General features: G+C 45.4%; 2 protein-coding genes across 2 annotated transcripts in view; one reads left to right on the top strand and one right to left on the bottom strand.

The window, feature by feature from the left end:
• Window positions 1–5,428: 5,428 nt before the first annotated feature.
• The window catches only part of LOC106749749, a 20,041-nt gene continuing 9,343 nt past the window's right edge, over window positions 5,429–16,126 (top strand). The window contains exon 1 of the mRNA XM_014629485.1: window positions 5,429–5,948. The gene's annotated coding sequence lies outside the window, so the exon portion shown is untranslated. The remainder of the gene's footprint in view (window positions 5,949–16,126) is intronic.
• On the bottom strand, window positions 7,343–12,139 carry LOC106749688 (pickpocket protein 28-like). The gene is made up of 12 exons (XM_014629376.1): window positions 11,825–12,139; window positions 11,417–11,532; window positions 10,957–11,079; window positions 10,666–10,869; window positions 10,464–10,581; window positions 9,969–10,117; window positions 9,635–9,836; window positions 8,815–9,085; window positions 8,552–8,672; window positions 8,354–8,479; window positions 7,622–7,713; window positions 7,343–7,545 (listed from the first exon to the last, which is right to left on the bottom strand). Exons 1-12 carry the CDS (start codon window positions 12,137–12,139, stop codon window positions 7,358–7,360), a joined length of 2,025 nt encoding a protein of 674 aa, XP_014484862.1. The 3' UTR covers window positions 7,343–7,357.

The raw sequence follows: 16,126 nt of genomic DNA, 5'->3' as shown, positions 1-16,126 counted from the left end.
CCCCCCCCCCCCCCCCCCCGTAAGAGACCGATTAACCCCACAAGTCTCTCTCGCACGTGGGATTTAGGGTAGCGTTGTCTAAGCCGCGACTCGATTAACCAGCGCATTTGTCGCCACTTTTCGTAACACTTTTATCGTTGCTCGGATTTTCCGTGGAACCGGAACGACACACGCGGGGAAGGCCGCGGATAATTCCGCTCTGACACAAGATACGGTCGATCATGCGCACGAGACGTCAAAGATACCGTGACGATTTATGCGCTATAAACAGCCGTAACCGGTGAGTCGCGGATTAGATACACCTAAGTTAGAGTATGCATCATAGTCAGCACGTAACGCAGCATCCCGTAAGTTTTACCACGGAATACGGGCGATACTTTGTTCTCTCTCTCTTTGTTCTGCGTTACGATCAGAAGGGGGATATTTCTGTATCTCGGAACAAACAGCGGCACCATTTTTGCGTTTTTAATGGGAACAAAACAGGAAGTTTTACGAAAGAATGGACCGTTAATTACCGCCGTGTCCCAGTTTTCTCGCGGAAATTATGTCAGACTCTCGAATATTTTCATTCTACCTTCTTTCGCGAAAGCGTCTCGCTTCGAAAGAGAACCCACATCCTAATAGATAGTTTTATTTTAGAGCAGGAAACATTACGTCAGTATTGTGTATATTCGCTAGAATAGACGCGGATAGAGATCGTTTCTCATGCGTAGACAGTATTGCTACAGTCGTAACATTCGCCTTGTTCGAATGGAATGATTTACGGATCTTAGAGACTAAATGACGTATAGGGTGACAATAAAGCGACTTTCGTACGTTTCACACACAATGTATTCTCGTAAGATAGAGAATTATCTGCGATGTTTCGTCGTCGTGTGCAACACACGTGCACTTTATACGTAGCCGCTAATCTTTATTTCACGCGCGTCCGCGTGCAGGGGTGATTTTCCAAAGAAGTATCCCTGACTTTCCATTAGTCGACCTTGTAATCAACTAACGTTGTTCAGAAGAAGCGACATTTTTTTCGCGCACTCGAATGTCTAATAATTATGTTCAATAATCAATTTGTACACCCTGCATTTTTTCTGCACGTTGTTTTAGTTCTCTCTCTCTCTCTCTCTCTCTCTTCCATAAGACGCGTTTTGGAAATTCAATCGAACGACGTCAATTAATTTATCCTTTCTTTATTATTATGACGATTGACATCGCGGATCATTGTACATTTTATTTCGTTGTATTTCTTCACAGGTCTTTTATATCCTCGTGCTATTCGCAAAACGAACGATTTTCGAGAGCTCTATCCCCTCAGGTGTACAATATATACTTGACACACTATGTACATAACGTTAATAATTACTTATATGCGAGTACGGAGTTCGTTTCCTTATTTTTTATTGTGCGTCGTAGAACCGAAGAAGTTTCTTACGGTCGAGCCGCACCCGCGTACACGGCAGAGTGAGCGTCTATCTAATATCAAACGTTCAATCCACAAGCAGACATGGATAGGGGCGTATTATAAATGCCACCGTTGGAATGAGAAAAAGAGATAAGAATAATAACTCCCAAATCGAACAGGAGGGCTCTAATTATCATCGCGGAATAACGTGCGAAATTGGAAGATACGAGGGACTTGCTAAACGAAAACCTTTTTTCGGCGATCGATAGCGATAATACAAACTATCCTCGACGACATTCTCAATTAATATCTCTCTCATAAAAACATATTTTTGGGAAAAGCCTCTATTTTGATTACATCACTATCTCTATTGAAACTGTGATCTGACGGTCAAGAAATTCGCAAGCGCGGTGGCACAAACACACTCACACACACCCATACTCATACACAAAACATGTACACACGGCTTAATTAAGGCGTCTCTCATCAAAACTTAAGACTAATACTTCTGGAGGAGCGCTCTCACGAGCGGATACCTTGCGTTAACGCGCGCGCGCACAAACATAGGAATCCTTTTTTGGAGATAAAATACTTTTGTACACAGCGTCAAAAGAAGGAGCTCTTGATCAAGGGACTAACCGAGGATTGTTACTGTAGGAAGGTCGGATAATCCACCGGGGAAGCGAAGTATGCGAGCGTAATTACAAACTATTAGGCGTCAATAATTCTAAGTAGTTTGTCGAGAATTGCTGCGGCGGGGTGCGCCGTTACGCTTCGAGGATCGCGCGTGCAGTCGTCGTGATGATCGCGTGAACGCGTCAAAATCGTAATGCCGAGGAGCATCTCGATCGGATTGAATCATCCGCGAAGGTCCGTCGGGATTGTTCGCGAGTCGTGAGGATCTGCCGTTGAACGGCGCCGTCCATCCGCAGCAATTCCATGCTCCGAGATGATATCTCATGTAGACAGAGCACCTAGAGCTTCCGTTTGTAAATCAAAAAACCGCCTGGAAGCGTCTTCCTTAATCTCGCGCGAGCGTACTCTGATTTCGGGCCGGGACTTCGTCGTTGTTTCGTTGTACATACGTTCGCGGAGGGAGAAGATGTGACAAAAGAGAAAAAAGAGAAGATGATGATGAGCCGATGAGAAAATCTACCTGCGGTAAGACGGGAGGTCCCGAATGATATTTTTTCACTAGACACATCTCTCTCTCTCTCTCTCTTTCTCTCTTACATCGCTATTCGTGTTTCCGGCAATGTAACTCTAAGGAGTACCTCCGATTGTACATTATTGTAATAGGCAGAACGAGCTCGCGGTTCTTCGTGAAATCGATGCGTCGACGACGCTTTATCGAGGAATTCAGATCGTTTCTAATTCTGCAACTCTCAAGGGTCGAGGTTCCGGGCTGATGGTATGTGGATGGTCGTGGTGGTAACAATAATAGCGTGGTGGTCGCGAGAGCCGAATTATCATCATCCCGTCTCTTTCGCACGCGACAAAACTTGCAACTCGCGGCACTCCCGGAAGCAAAATACCTCGTATTCGTACGCAATGTTCTCTCACCTGCGAAGTGTGACAGAGAGTCCGACGGCGCGGAACTCTCGGTAGGCCTGCGGCGAGCCTCAGCTCGGTGGAAATTTGCGTCCGCGTGAAATGTGCGCCGAGCGAGAACGCTCTCGCGATTTGTCGTGCGTTTGTTTCCGTCTGTCGACCTCCCGAATTCTGACTACGCGGGCTCGGTGATTTGATTTCGGCGCGACGATAAAAATCGAATCGACCGTCGGTCTCTCGCGCATCTTTTGTGTCACGCGCGACGTCTCGAAGGAGGAGACGGAAGAGGAGGAAGAGGTCCGTCCGCGGGCTTCACTTGTAATCGGCTCTCGCCAGATTGATTCGCGCGCGCGCGTCCGCGGAAACGACGACGACGACGACGACGTAACGACGATCGTAGCGATTTTTGATAATAAAACACGTTCCTAATAGATCGTTCCGTCGCAAAACGATCGATCTGTTCTTCGTCGCTTACGATTGTAATGGTGAGAACGAATGAAGGGCGATACAACAGTAGTCCTGGCGCGAGAGGGCAAACCCAATGTGTGTGTATATATATGTGTGGACAATCGCTACTTGCGACGAAGTAACGAAATGGCCTCTCTCGTATAATGTAAGAAGACTAAAAAGGGGAGGGGGGGGGGCTTTTTTGCTCCGGGGAAAGGAAGGAAGAATATTCGCGATTTTCTCCGATTTAATCCGCGAGGCGTCGCGGAGAAACGGCGCGCGAGTCCCGAGAAGAGGAAACAAAAATCTCGGCGACGAGAGTCTGTCTATCGTTGTAAAATATTCACTGTCGCGAGATATCCGCGTGCGAAAGCGAAACGAACGAACGAAGGAAGGGAAGGGGAAGGGAAAGAAACGGACCGTTAGTTTCGTCGGGACGTCGATTGCGATCACCTGTCGCGGTACTCGTACCGTTAGTTTTATGGGAATACTGAATTCCACGTCTTCTTTTTAGCCGCTTTTACTCGAATCCAATTAAATTCGATTACTTTGTACCATATAAGACGAAGATGTGTACGAAAGAGTGTATCTATAATGCGTTAATTTTTAATGCGTAAGTTAAATCGCCTTCTCTCGTTGTCTGTCTCTCTCTCTCTCTCTCTCTCTCTTTCTTTCTCTCTCTATCTCGGTCTATCTTTTTATTTGTTCGATCCAGCCATCGCGAGGGTTCTCGCGACCATCGGCGAGTAGAACCGCGTTAAGTTCTCGTTTTCCACGATCAGTTGTCCCGTTCATTGCGCACGCGAATGAAAACGGGACTCGGCGCGCGGACTCTTGATTATCCGGTGGCGTAAAATATGATGACGGTCACACCAAGTGTGCACAGGTAGTCAGGGTCGCGACCATCCGACGACGAATCTCCACGTACAATATGCGTTCGGAGGAATTTGCTCAAAAACCAAAAAAGCGAACGCGGATTCTCGGGGGATGGGATTAATCGTATTTTTCATCCTGATCATTCCACATCACGGTCAACGATCTTAAAACGCGCGTGTACCTCGTGTTCTCGTTCAACGGAAGTCCTCTCGCTTGGAGCAGCGAGAGAGACGATTTTCTTCGTCTCTGTACATACAAATCAAACTCCCCAATTAACACCGCGTAATTAAAGAGTCCGCCGCGAGTCACCGAGTGTTATGAGCGTCCGTCACCGAGAAACTTATCCGTGTATAGGTACACCGTTTTATATGGAGGTGGACGACGGGCNGGCGGGGAGGGGGCAAAGGGGGGGGGGTGACTTAGAAGGAGGAAGTCGTAAGGAGAGGATGTCACTTTAGATTAGTCTGCTGTCAATATAACTAGAATGATAATTTTGAATGTAACGTGTATTATACTTGACTATCGCCTAGATAAACGAGCAACCGTACCGATTAAAAGGAAACTAGCACACGATTATATCAGACCTTAGGTATAAAATAATAAATGATGTCCGACGGACATTTTCATTTTTGAAGAACTCCTGGGTGAATTTTATTTTCGTCGTATGTGTGTGCGTATGCGTGTATGTGTGTATGTGCGCGTGTATATGTGCGTGTATTTGTGCGTGTGCATGCGTGCTTGCCTGCGTGGGCGCGTGGGGTGCGTGCGAGCCAAGAAAGAAACATAAATATGTTATTTTATACATTGATTATGGAAAGATAAAACTTTGTAGATTTCGAAAGGCCACAATAACCATTGCAAACTTATCACTTCACTTCACCAGACCCGCTGTTCGAACTCGCGCGTAACCGAGGCGATATTATTGCGAATCTTCGAGCAGGTTTCCCTCTCTGTAGGCTTTCCTATAATTTTCCAGTGTGTGTATCGTGCGACCACCTAAAAATATTTTGCTTAATATTGTTTTGCCGAAGGATAATGTTGGAGGAGAAGTCATTTGTAATTGCAGTTTCCTTTATTTACAGTGATACATTTTACGGCGGACGGGTGTCGAGAAGATGACAGAAATTCCTAAATTAATATCTTGGATCGATCGGTCTTTTCGATACCTTCAAAAACCTGCGTTTCTCGTCCCCTTTTCATTGCATCACGATCGCATTTGCGGTCGCATTTCCGAACTTATCTCGCTGCAGCGCCGAATTCGTCCAACGTGCGACGACCCGGAATCTTCGATTCTTTCGTCAAATTGAGACAACTTCGAGTTACAATTTCGAGTCCGAGCGCGTCAGAGACTTATTCTTCGAACAGTACGCGCGAGTTACTTATGCATAATCTTGTAGATTAGGAAATGTTTTCCTAACCGACCGCGCGTTTTGAACATCGCGCCCATTCAGCTGCCGTGGCCGCAGTCGTTGAGCTGCGCTGACGCCGGCGTCGCAGCCATCGTCGGCTGTCATGGCGTCGTCGCGAGTGTCGGCTCGTGTTTAGTTTCTGATGCGGAGTCGACACGATTTCGATATCCGTTGTAACCTTCTCAAGGAGGAATTCCCGGCGCGGACGTGATGTTTGGCCGAGCATCGTCCAATCATCGCTGAGAGCCGCACGTTCAAACGAAAATAAGGTAACCGTGGAGCGCGTAGAATGGGAACGAAGACTCGCGAGAACGACGAGGAAGCTCTTCTCGACGTGTGTGTGTGTGTGTATGCATGCATGCATGCATGCATGCGCGATCGCCTGTCACGAACAGCTTTTCGGTAGTTTCGGGCCGAGTAATAATCGTAGCCGCGTGAACGAGCCCGGTCGGGGGATCCATCTTCTTCGTCAGCGAGACCCTCGCGACTCGGCCGCATATGAAATCGAGCGCGAAACCGGTGTGATTTCCCGATTCAAAATCCCGATACGTGAGAGCACACAAGGATAGCCTCTGTAACAATGTAAGAGTGATTGGCGGATCGCGGTGACTGCCGTCTCGGCTCTGCACCCGAAGCCTTGGGAAAGCGGACTCGGTTGCGTCAAATATCGATGTAACCCTGATCGCGTGCGCGCTGAGAGAGAAGAGCCCGAGGCACGTGCGGTGCGACGATTTCGTTACGTGACCCTCGAGAAGTCCGGTGACGCGTAAGAGACGTTTTCTCGCTACCCTGACAGCACGAGTTCCTTAAAGACGGCCGAAAACTTCGTGCTGTCCGGGTGCGATGTACGATTGTCCCGAGACTGGGATTTCTCCCGAGCCCGAAATCGAGGAGGTTGTAAGGCTCCGTGTTGTACTTTTCACAGCGCGTTAAGGAAGCCGCTTACAAATTTAGCATTTATCGAGCGAAATTACACTCCTATAGATTGATTTTATTATGTAAATAACAAGTGTTAATTTGAAACATTCAAATTGTGGTAGATACAATATTAATTAATTGATTCCTTCGGACGATCTCAACGGTGCAAGCGAAAGATGATACGATTGTACTTTGCCGAATATACCAGACTAGAAAAAGGAAAATAGCTGATTATTCATCAGAGGCTGGAGACTCCGCGAAGATTACTTTACACCGTTATATATTCAAAGGAAAATGGTTAATAATTCTGAAATTTCGGTATAACGTCTCAATATGCAAATATCTCAACTCACGAATAGTCAATCTCTGTCCCCCCCAACTGCGAGAACAGTTAGATAATATTTCAATGTACCCGTAATGCAAGTCTCATCGAATTCTTATCAAACTTACTTCTGCCTTGCAACTGCCCTGCAACTTCCTTGATTTCATCGCCAAGAGTAATCGTAAAGTTTACGAGTACGAGTAATTTATTTGTCCGGCGAGATCGCAGGGACACTCGCTCGGCTTCCTCAGGGAAATTTTCGTTCTGGTGGGCCGGTATTGAGAAACAACGAGACGGTCGTTCGTTCTCGCTGTATCTTCATAGATTTATAATCTTCTAAAAGCGTCACACTCGATACGTATGTGTCTCCCGATAAGGCACTACTCCGCGCGCTTATCGAGCGCTATTTAATTCGTATTTGCGTCTGAAGAGGCAAGTTTAGTTCGCGAATGGATAGATCGTCCTTTTCTTGTGATCCAACGGGTGCATCTGAAGCGCGGCGGGTCTCGAGGCCGCCGGTTGACGGTACCTGCGACACCACAGTCGCATAGTCGAGAAATACAAGATTTCCATGCACGACAGAAAGCTGAAGCCCAGGAAGAGGCCCAGCAAGCCGCCCGTACTCGCTACGGTAGATGATTGACATACTAGTGATGACTTGATTCCGTAAGAACAATCGCCGCGGCGCGATCGCATACTTACACAGAAATTCGGTGAATCCGAAGAGCTCGGTTTTCACGTATTTGGTAAACTGAGAATCCACGAAGAATACGTGAATTATCGCCATGTTCTTTCTGCATCCGGAAATTGTTGGAGGACAAACAAAAGACGGTTTCAATTGAAAAGAAGAGGCAAAAAGTTACCCGCCGATTTTGGTATTTCCCAGGTAGAAAATCATGACAACGTTCAAATAACGAGAGAAAGAGAGAGAGAGAGAGAGAGAGAGAGAGAGAGCGATGAAATCATGATCGAAAAGTGAATTATCATAATAATTTCCTCATAATTTAGACGTCATCATAATTTTCTGTCCCACCTGAGACGAAGAACACCGGCAAGTGTGTAATTCGTGACAAGAGCAACGCGATAGAGTGTCCCGGGAGAAATCGATTCAAATTTTATAAGCTTGATATGTTTTTTCGAGGGTTTTAATGTGTATTTTTATACTATTTTTAAACTTTTTCCTGTTTTCTTGTCGAGAACATTTTCGACGAATATCTAAACAGACTGTTTTTGATAAGCCGACATTGAGCGAGCTTATAAGTCGAAGTGTCAGTGTAGAAATCGTCACGATAATCAAAACTACTATAACGATTCCGGGATACCTTCTATCTTGCATGACACGCGGAATCTAAAACCTGTTGCAATCTTTTATTCGCGTCAACAAATTACTCCGAGCGGTGCACTTCGTTTGCGCATTACGTAAAATTTAATTACGTGAAATACTTCTCGTTGTTCTTTATGTGCGGCTCCGGGTTGCCGGTGATCGACATCAATCTACTCTGGGAAAGTTCCGCTCTGTAATTGATCTCGAAGCAGCCCGGCCAGCAATTGCAACTCGGTCTATGATAAATGAAAGTTTGATTGCGGCCTCGTAAATAGGAAAATAATTTCGAACGACGATGATGAACTCACGATTCCGTGACGTTTAACGAATTAGCCGTGTCCTCGTCGTACAGCTTCGTCTCCATGGCTCGTCTCGCATTCTGAGCGCATTGTTCGTCCTTCTTGCCGCAGATCTGCGTGTTCGATGATTCTGCAAATAATTCTGCTGTCGATCACCGAGCGACTTTAACTTCATCAACTCTCAATGCAACTCAGAAACTCGAAGATAGCTGATGCGAAACTAATTGCCACGACAGTTAGTGAGAAAAGGAAGGTGTATCAGTTGCAATTACTTGGCATGTAATACTGGACGCAGGAGCACATCTTTTGCGTGAAGTTCGCTTCGCACTCCAGAACGCAATTCCTCTGCGTGTAAGTCCGGTAATAACGCAACTTCCTCTCGGCCGTGAAGAAACACTTCCGCTTCGCCTTCGGTATGGAGATGAGCGTCTTGCTAGCGGTCGATATTTGCGGTTTCACGATCACGCGGGTCTCCTTGCCCGGCATGATCGAGAACGAGAAATCGGCGATCTTTGGTGTCTCCACGGGATTGTGGAGCAACATCTGTAAGATCGTCAGCGTCGCGAAAAGTGAAAACTCCTTGCGCTTGTTCTGAACAATTTCACTCGGGATTATTCTGAGTAATAACCGAGTATTCGCCTTATATAGTTATGTTATCAAATAATCAAATAATATTACTAATATATTATTTATATTATTTATAACATGTTATTTTAGAGTAATATCCCGAGTCAAGATTTTAGTCCTGCATTCTTTGAGAAAAACAAATTGAGAGGACGAAAATCATTTTCCATTCATAGCATCAAAGGAGCATTAATGCTCCTTTGATGCTACAGAGGGAAATTAGATCTCGTCGGGGGAGGGGGGAGGGGGGTTAAAAATCTATATTAAATCTTCAAGTGGAAGAAGAAAAACTGAAATAACTTCCTATTTGTAGCATTAAGAGGAGCACAATAGAAGATCTTTAAAGACATAATTTAGGATTAAGCAGACTTAATGTAGAACTGAAATTTCGTCTCGGGATGTCCGAGTGCTCGGGTATAGAAATCAGCCGGTGTATGCCGACAGCGTAGAGGGTCGTAATCGCCATACCTTGAAGCCCGCGCTGGCGGTATTCGAACAATAATATTCATCCGTGTCCACGTCGAGGGCCAACGTCAAGCCGTAGTATTTCCCGGCGCCGTACGGTCTCCATGGGATGACATCCACCGAGTTACTACTGTTGTACCCGTTTTCGGCGTTCCAGTCGATGCTGGGCGACGGATACGTTATGTTCAAAGCAGGCCAATCGCGTCTGAAGCGTACGTGAATTTCGACATCAGGCGAAAATGTCGATTTAAATATCACGAACTGGACCCTCGGTCGCGCGGCGAGCGTCTGAACAATCGAAACGCGACCCCGAGTCCATACTTTGATCTTCACTCACGCGTCGTAAAAGAGAAACTGTCGGTTCACCCCGTTGAAATTGCAGCAGATCCCCTCGTCGGTCATCGTGGGGTTGAAGATATTTTTGCACTCCATCGGAATCCCGTGCCACATACAATAGTACAACATGTCCGTGCATGGTTGAGTTACCTGAAATAAGGAGAAAAGGAGGAGAGAGGGGGTGGAAGAAAGAAGATGAGAACGTTAGCCCATTAAAGCCCGTGGCTGAACCGGTAACGTTAAAGCAAGAGACAATCGTTGGAAATGGAATCGGAGCGTGAAAAGACATTTCTGACGTAAAGAGCACATTGCAAAAGTTAATTTTGCAACACATTGCTACATATTGTTTTTTATCATGAATTAAGATACAAATCTGACCTCGATTCGTCGGCTTTAATCGAATGGAACAATTTTATCTCCCTGTACACATTCTTCAATCGTCGTTTCAATTAACTCTCAATTTCGACGCGCACGATTAATCTACTGTACAACGTACATTAATCATAAACTGCAGCATCGAATCCCAGTTTATCGAGTCCTGGGTTTTGTCAAAGGTCATGTTGGTTTCCGTATCGCAGATATCGTCCAGCATTAATTTCTTCGCCAAGTCGGACCTTTGGAAAAAATCGCGATAGCAAACATCGTCCGTCTCGTGAACAGTGATAGTAACGATTCGCGTTCGTTAATGTATACTCTACCCGTTCAGGATCCGTCTTGCCTCAGTTTTCTTGGCGTGGTTCATGTTGCATATCGTTACGGCGGGAAACGGAAATTCGGCGAGGGGAACCGGCGAGGGACTCAGAGAAATAATTATCGGCGCATTGTCCCACTTCTGGTAGAGATATACGATGTAGTATATCGCCGTTACTAGCGCGCTGGTGAACGAGATTGCCCAGAATACTCTACGAAAATGCGTTTCTGATTCATAATCGATGTCGCGAAAGGGGGTACCTCTCACGATGTATCGTGGATTTTTGCGTAAACTTTACCTCTCGACGATCGACAGATTCGAATCGCCGACGTAACGCAAGCCGTGAAGGGTGCTGTTCGTGCAATATTCGTTGGTAAATCTGACGAGATCGGAGCACACTTGGTGCTTTTTCTTCTTCGACCTACACGAAAATCAATTCCGTTGGTATAATTGAAATTTCCGTTGCCTGGGAGGAAAGCTCAATTGCGGAAACCGATTTCCCCGGTCGGAAATTTTAGCCTTAAATTAAGTCTCAATATGGAGAACACGGCGATAACTTTCCACTTGTAGCATCAAAGAAATACAAAAAAAGATCTTTGAAGGATTAATGTAGGACTGAAATTTCGACTCGGATTTCTTACGCGTGGAAAAGCTGCGACAAATTAGGCTAATAAACCCGCCTTTCTTCCTTTTTTATTTTCTTAATTTTGCTTTTAATTTTTTACTTAATTTTTTTACTCCTAAGGATGCGCACTCACTGTTCGACTTTCTCGTTCTCCTCTTTATCGCTGCTCCTGTTCGCGACGGACTCCTTCTTCGTGGTGAAGTTGTTGTATCTCCATCTCAGGGAGGAATCTTGCGACCGATAGACATCCTGAATACGAAAACGCGAGAAATCAATGAAATGACAAAGAGCCGCGCGATAGATAATATTTCCGGTGTCTGATGCGCGACGTATTTCATCCGACCTCCGTCTGTGTATTCGAGTAATTTCAGCTTGACATCAAGTCTGCTTAATTCTACATTAAATTTCCACTGGGTCTTTCACTGTGCTCCTTTGACGCCGCAAATGGGAAGTTGCTTCCACCCGAAGACTTAATAAAGATTTAATGTAGAATTAAGCGGACTTAATATAGGACGAAAATTTCAAACTCGGATGACCTTACCTTCGAGTAATCATGCGTCGCGTATCCTTCCAGACGCTGGGGCGGTCTGTAGGGATTCTGCAGGTGCACCGTATTGACGAGATTATTGGTCCTCGGGTAATTAAACGGCGCCCGATCGACGGTGTTGTAATAATTCTCGCTCGCGACGTCTACGGTATCGCGTTTGCGGTTTCGCGTCGGCATCGCGTCGGCAGCCGCGTTGAAGTTCCTCAGATGCGCGAGATCGTGTGTGCCGATGTGCGACAAGATTCGCGCATCGTCCCACGGATTGAAGGTCGACTTTGTCTTCTCCAGATTCGAAATTGAATCCTCCATCTCACGGTCGTGCTCTCTCTCTCTTCCAATTCATCTCGTGTATCTTATTCTTTTCCTTATCCCGTTAGGTTTGATTTCCGCCGAGTCTATTAGAATGAATTCTCTTCAGTTAAACGTGCATTCGGAAATCATTCGGAGGAGTAACCGGTCGCTCACACTCACGTGTCCTTCTCCCAACCACGTCACAACGTCTTGAGCGTTGCAAGATACTCTTCTTATCGTAGCCGTTAGCTCACGATCCCTTTTACGTTCGCGAAGAGGAAAGAAGCATCGGATTACAGACAACAGCGTCGCGTGAGATGACGAGAGTTCCCGCCGGCGTCCTCGCCGAACCACCCCGGAGACCGCTGACTGTTGACTGGAGTGTTAACGATTGCGGGGGCACCCTTCTAACTTTGGCGATATGACGCCTCGCGCGCCCTTACGCTCGTGTGCGTGTGTGTGCGCACCCGTGATCTCACCGATAAGTGGACATTATTGTTCCAATGTTTTCACACTAACGAGATGTCGTTCGTATGCACGATCGCGAAGCGACTGACGCAAACGTGAAGAGACCTCCTCTTCGGCACGGGGTGACTCCTCCGGCTGTTTTTTTTTCTGCTCTTTCAAGTCGTGTTTACGAACCGAGCATCGATTCGAATTTTAACGACAGATACCTCGAGACGGACAGCCTGACTTTCAAGGCTGATGCGTTTTACCCGGAAGAACGTTCTCGAACGAGACTCTGTCGCTATCGCTACTATCGGTAGTAATTTCGGGCCGCAATTCCGATATTAATTCGTGGAAGTATCGCAACGGGCCGGCGACATAGCTCACTCGAAGGATATTTCTCGAAGGATATGTCTCAATAATGACTTGCTATGAATTTAATGTCTCGCCCAAAGGCTCTTATTGACGTGGGAAAAGGCCGACAAACGTCACGTGGCGGTATAATTACATTAGGCGCAAAATGACAGGAAACCGTACGTGCGATCGCGAGCTTATCGTTTACGAATATCTGTCCTTCCACTCCGTTGTGGAGTGTAAAGAGGAAAAAAAAAAGAAGAACGAGACGCGAAAGTGAAACGTTTTTTTTTTCCCCTCAATGCCAGGCGGATCCGGCGCGGGTGGCAATCCGACCACACCGCTCGAAAATTGCGCTTCGAATTGGCGTTACGCTTTCCGCGGCACGATACAGCATAAGTAAAACAAATACAACGTGTACATGCGCAAACACACACGTATATCGCATATGTACTTTTACACGCGCGGAGGTATACATTTTCGAAGAAACGAGAGACCTCAAATATAGGCATTACACGGCCATAACGTCCCGGCATTATTTGATCGGAAACGCGCGGTTTATCGAGCGCGAATCGCCCCTGTAACTGATCACGCGAAAGAACATGTTTCTCCATAATCGGTAGTTTGCACGAGAAGGGGAGAAGAAAAAGAGAGAGAGAGAGAGAGAGAAAAGGGGGTGAAAAAAGGAAACAAACCGGGCGATGCAAAAGTGTCAATGCGGCTTCGCATATCGTATTAGAGCGCGCGCGCACCGACGCTTCATTATATTTTACAAAGTTACCCGCGAAAGTGAAACACGGTAATTTATTATCACCCGTTATGCATCGATCGATCGCCGAGCGCATATATCACTGATGCAAAGCAGGATAGATCGATCGCGGACGGGCATCGCATTACTAAGGGCTGTTGTGCGTTTTGATCGCGATGTTGCTGCACGTGGGGCGGAGCGCTCTTTTTAACCGAGCTCGCGATTGCTATCCTTAAGCAAAGATGACGTTAGTTAATAAAAGTGCGCCGTGAATAACCGTATTTTACATATCTCTCTTTCTTTTTTACGAGACAACTTGGCAAAAGCATGCATTACTCTTCTATATCTGCTCTTGACTTGTAACGCTTTTAGGGATTGTTCCTAGAGTGACAATAAATGTATATCTCTCTTTTTCTCTCTTGCGTTGTTCGTGCAACGGAGTTATTATTTTGTTTTCTCTTCATTTCACGCTTCATCCTGTTCTAAGAACGAGAACAGACGATAGAGATGAATTTTTATTGTGTAACTTGAAGGCGCAATCACGCACGGGCTCCCGGGAATGCAGTAAAACCTGAGTCAGTTTGAATTACGACTCGCCACTTTGTGACACGACATTTTGCACGCCTAGTTTGCATCATTTCAAGTCTGACGACAATTAGATGTTGTCGTTAACGCAAAGTATATGAGAGAGAAAATTACGAGGCGCACTAAATCTTCTCGCGTGAAATCTCATTCTAAGTTTTCTAGTGGACATTCACTCGAAGCTATCGCCACTCGTAATCGTGAGAGTGAATGTTTCACTCAAGCTTAGAGAATTTATTTCAATCGATCGGAGCGAATTTGTTTTTATGTGGAGGTATAACACGTGAGACTCGTTCTGAAACACCAAATTAAAATGCTCGACGATTTAAAGCGGAGAATTCCATATATCTCCCATATAAATTTATTCGCACTAAAATCAGGTTTTTATAGGCCTTTCTACGTTTTTATTGAATCGTAGATCTCGAGAATCTAATATTATTCAATTTGATTTTGTAACGTGCTTCTTATGTCAGATATGTTTCTTCACGTTCCGGTCCTACTTCAAATTATTGCTTTTTGCTAACTTTATCGGTCTAGCCATGGGCTTTAATTCAGTCAATTTCATTCTCTAGACACACATAATGACATCGAACATTTTCATTTAAGTGCACATTTCTGAATATTCGTACATCATAACTGTCGTTAGAATATCATTGCTGACTAATCGTCGACTAATCAACAATCATGACGCACAAATATCGGACATAATGCACGTGATTGGAAATGTTCAACGTCACTACTCCTGAGAAATAGGCCTACATTAACCCTTTGTGTTATGAATTTTTGTATCGGGCCGATTTTTTTTTAATTTAGCACCCAGGGATTTTTCAAGTCACTGATTGCGAATCAGAATTTCAAAATTCAAAATGGCTGGTCCAATATTGCGGTCCAATAATTCGAAACTTTTTTAATAATATAGCGAAAAATCTGAAACAATTCTGAAAAATACTTCAGTGTCCTAAATAAGTGGCTAAATTGCCGTTTCAATATTGGTAATAGTTTAGCAGAAAATTCTTCCATAAAAAGCACGAATTTTGACTGTTTGTTTACAGCAATTATCTAATTAAATTTTACAATTACTGTTTTTTTTTTACTTCTTCATGTATTAAGAATTCTACGAAAACAAGAAAACCGGCACGTAAGTCGAGAAATTCGTCGAAATAATTAAAAAGTGGAACGGAAAAGGGTGGAACTCCCGCTATGCTGCAGAGGGTTGACGAGCCTTTTCTACGCATTTTCCGAACCGTAACGGTGAATGTTCGAATTCTCTGTTGGTTGTTCACTCAATGTATACTCAGCTTAATGGAACGAATTACAACACGATGATCGCCTTCCACGTTCGTCCCGCGGACGTGTTTCGTGACCGCCTCTATAATGGAACGTCTCAGCATAATTACAAGACAAATATTCGTGTTTTCCTTATCGATGTTTAACGGGAACCCACGCGAAACGCGGTCAGCTGCTCGCTCGTCCAGTCGGCGTTGTACTTTGAATAAATTGTCTTCCTTCCGAAGTNGGGGGGGGGGGGGGGGGGCAATGATACGTTTGTACAGAACAGTTTGTACAACAGCAATTTGCGCGACGGCCATCGAACCGGCAATTCATCATCGCACTTCGACTGATCAAAGTCAATTGGGCGACGTTGGAGGGTGCTTTTTTGCGGGGTTGGACGACCGGATGGACAGAGACTGCCGCTTTGTGGAAAGAGGAGACCTCTGCTAGGGCTAGAAGCACACGTCGGTTATAAAACGACTGTTCGGCTTCGGTGGAGAAAAACTCGTTGCGTCGATAATAAGGGCCGATAAGGCGAAATATGTGGAAGAGAATTATTAGTAATTACATCGGACGGACTTTGACGTAATTAAAGGTAGCGT

This window comes from Dinoponera quadriceps, unplaced genomic scaffold (genome assembly GCF_001313825.1).
Source record: "Dinoponera quadriceps isolate SergipeBrazil2010 unplaced genomic scaffold, ASM131382v1 scaffold3289, whole genome shotgun sequence".
Classification (NCBI taxonomy): domain Eukaryota; kingdom Metazoa; phylum Arthropoda; class Insecta; order Hymenoptera; family Formicidae; genus Dinoponera; species Dinoponera quadriceps.
Note: the sequence above shows the minus strand (reverse complement) of the source record. Positions and strands in the feature narration are given on the sequence as shown.

Bases quoted from the DNA above. Each gene is read 5' to 3' on its own strand.
- LOC106749688 (XM_014629376.1), bottom strand. From the start codon at position 12,139: ATGGAGGATTCAATTTCGAATCTGGAGAAGACAAAGTCGACCTTCAAT. The intron at 10,870-10,956 runs GTAAAGTTTACG...GCATTTTCGTAG, and splicing joins AATCTGTCGATCGTCGAGAG to AGTATTCTGGGCAATCTCGT. The intron at 9,837-9,968 runs GTGAGTGAAGAT...CGTACGCTTCAG, and splicing joins CAGTTTCTCTTTTACGACGC to ACGCGATTGGCCTGCTTTGA.